The sequence below is a fragment of the Colobus angolensis genome, unplaced genomic scaffold (genome assembly GCF_000951035.1).
Source record: "Colobus angolensis palliatus isolate OR3802 unplaced genomic scaffold, Cang.pa_1.0 Scaffold453, whole genome shotgun sequence".
Lineage (NCBI taxonomy): Eukaryota > Metazoa > Chordata > Mammalia > Primates > Cercopithecidae > Colobus > Colobus angolensis.
Genome location: NW_012117966.1, coordinates 10,216 through 12,922, shown reverse-complemented (window position 1 = coordinate 12,922; position 2,707 = coordinate 10,216). Strand labels below are relative to the sequence as shown.

The 2,707-nt window shown below is 53.0% G+C and overlaps 1 protein-coding gene across 1 annotated transcript in view; it reads left to right on the top strand.

The window, feature by feature from the left end:
- Positions 1 to 2,707, top strand: part of LOC105523203 (trinucleotide repeat-containing gene 18 protein-like) — a gene marked incomplete at its 3' end in the record, with an annotated part of 18,109 nt that overhangs the window by 13,752 nt on the left and 1,650 nt on the right. Inside the window, exons 3-4 of the mRNA XM_011957985.1 lie at positions 1,340 to 1,483; positions 2,636 to 2,668. Coding sequence (XP_011813375.1) covers positions 1,340 to 1,483; positions 2,636 to 2,668 — 177 coding nt within the window. The remainder of the gene's footprint in view (positions 1 to 1,339; positions 1,484 to 2,635; positions 2,669 to 2,707) is intronic.

Below are 2,707 nucleotides of genomic sequence, written 5' to 3'. Positions count from 1 at the left end.
AAAATTGCTTGTGGCAGTTTCGTGGTTAAATTTTCATGGGGAAATTTTAGTAGTCTGTTAAATTCCTTTATTACCTGCTGCAGGAGACTGCAGGAATTAAAAAAAAAAAAAATTTAAATTTTTTTGTTGGCTTGTTTAATAGAGATGGGGTCTGGCTGTATTTCCCAGGCTAGTCTCAAACTCCTGGGCTAAAGCAGCCCTCCCCTATCAGCTTCCCTGAGCACTGGGATTAAAGGTGCGAGCCACCATGCCTGGCCTCTGTGTGCTCTCTTAGGTGACTTCTCTCTCCATGGCTACCCTTTCCTTCTTTGTCCTGCAAAGGACATTTCTGTTTATTTTTGTTTTTAAAATAATTCTGAGCTGGATGTGGTGGCTCACACCTGTAATCTCAGCACTTTTGGAGGCTGAGGTGGGCGGATCACTTGAGGCCAGGAATTTGAGATCAGCCCGACCAACATGGTGAAATCGCATCTCTACTAAAAATACAAAGATTAACTGGGTGTGGTAGCAGGCGCCTGTAATCCCAGCTCCTTGGGAGGCTGTGGCTGGAGGACCTCTTGAACTCAGGAGGCGGAGGTGGCAGTGAACCGAGATCCTGCCACTGCACTCCAGCCTGGGTCACAGAGTAAGACTCTGTCTCCAAAAACAACAAAACAAACAAAAAATTCTGAATAGTTGAAGTCAGCAGGTCCTGATGCTGGGCATTGCTGGGGGTGTCCTTTGGGGAGACGGGGAGGATCTTTGGTGGGAGGAATTCCTTCCTGGCAGCTCCTGCCTGAGAGACCCAGCAGCTGAAGATGCTGGGTCCCCTGAGGTTCAGAGAAGGCAAGTGACCAGCTTGGGGTCACACAGCAGAGAAAGGGCCCATGTTAGGCTGAGGTTAAGAGTCCTGGCTGCAGGGTTCGATGGCCTCGGTCCAAAGCCAGGCAGCTGTGCTGTATCTCCTTGGGCAAGTGGCCTTCTCTGAATTTTTTCATCTTTAAAGTAAGGACATTAAGTCTCTTCCTCGTAGGTCGTTTCTGAGGTTTAATTGAGGATGACAGTGGCACAGCTCTCGGTCATGTTTGGTAGACTGTTATCTGGCCCTGCTAGTTGGATCCATTCTGATCCTCTTCCTGTGGGGACTGGAGAGCCCATCCTCCCATGAGGGCTGCCTGGACCTGGAGAGAGACCCAGGGTTGGGGAGCAGGGGAATGCCCTGAGGAGCTGCTGTTAAACCTCGAGGTGCCCTGTACCAGCGGTCGCCTGCCAAAATGGTTTATTTCCAGGAGCTGGAAGGAAGCTCCTGGTGGGCAGCACAAATTGGCCCGGCCCAGCTTTTCTCTTTTCTCTGTTACAGGCTTCTCCCACCTGCCCAGCGGGCTGTACCCATCCTACCTCCACCTGAGCCACCTGGAGCCCCCCAGCAGTGGGAGCCCCCTCCTCAGCCAGCTGGGTCAGCCCAGCATTTTCGATACCCAGAAAGGTCAGGGGCCAGGAGGAGGTAAGACTGTGGAGTCCGGGGTGGGGGGTGGCACAGGGGCCTTCTGACAGGCTTCTGGGGCCTTTGGCAGCATCCAGGTAGCCCCCAGCTCTGTCCAGGATGCTTGCTTTTTTTTTTTCGAGACAGGGTCTCACTATGTTGCCCAGGCTGGAGTGCAGTGGTGTGATCATAGCTCACTGCAGCCTCAAACTCCCAAATGATGCTCCTGACTCAGCCCCCTGACAGCTGGGACTGCAGATGTACCCCACCACACCCAGCTGACTTTTTAACTTTTTGTAGAGGTGGAGTCTTGCTGTGTTGCCCAGGATGGTTTCAGACTCCTGGCCTCAAGCATTCCTCCTACCTCGGCTTCCCAAAGTGCTGGGATTACAGATGTGAGCCTAAGATGCTCTTTTGAGACCTGAGTCCCTAAGACCCCTACAGACTCCTTGGGCCTATCCACAGCCCTGGGTGCCTTCTGGTCACACTCTCCTCTTAGGGGCCCCGCTAGGCCTTCTGGGAAGCTCTGAAAACAACCCCTGGTCTCTCCTTTTACAGATGAGGAAACTGAGGCGTGGGAAGGGTAGATTTAAACTTGGTTCTAGATATTTCCAGAGCCTGCACTCTCTAGGGCTGGGTTACCCATTTCTTCTCTTCTTGCCCTGGGGAGATGCCTTGCCTTGCTGTGAAAGCTCCGGGCTCCCTGCACCAAAACAGTTTAATTTCCAAGAGAAAACACTGGGCCGAGTGCGGCTCAGGCCTGTAATCCCAGCACTTTAGGAGGCTGAGACAGGTGGATCACCTGAGATCAAGAGTTCAAGATCAGCCTGAGGAACATGGTGAAACCCTGCCTTTATTAAAAATAAAATAATTAGCCATGCATGGTGGGGTGCGCCTGTAATCCCAGCCACGCGGGAGGCTGAGGCAGGAGAATTGCTTGAATACAGGAGGCAGTGAGCCAAGATTGCGCCATTGCACTGCAGCCTGGGCGACAAGAGCCAGACTGTCTCAAAAACAAACAAACAAAAAAAACCAAAAAACAAAAAACCAAAAAAAAAAAAACAACACTGGGGAAGGCATGGGTTGGCCCAGCTCCCTCTTAGGGGTCCCCCTCCGCCCGGGCAGAGGTGGGAGGTGGCGCTCGCTCACTGCCTGCTGTTCCCTTCTCTGCAGACGGCTTCTACCTGCCCACCGCGGGGGCTCCGGGCGCCCTGCACTCTCACGCGCCCTCGGCCCGGACCCCTG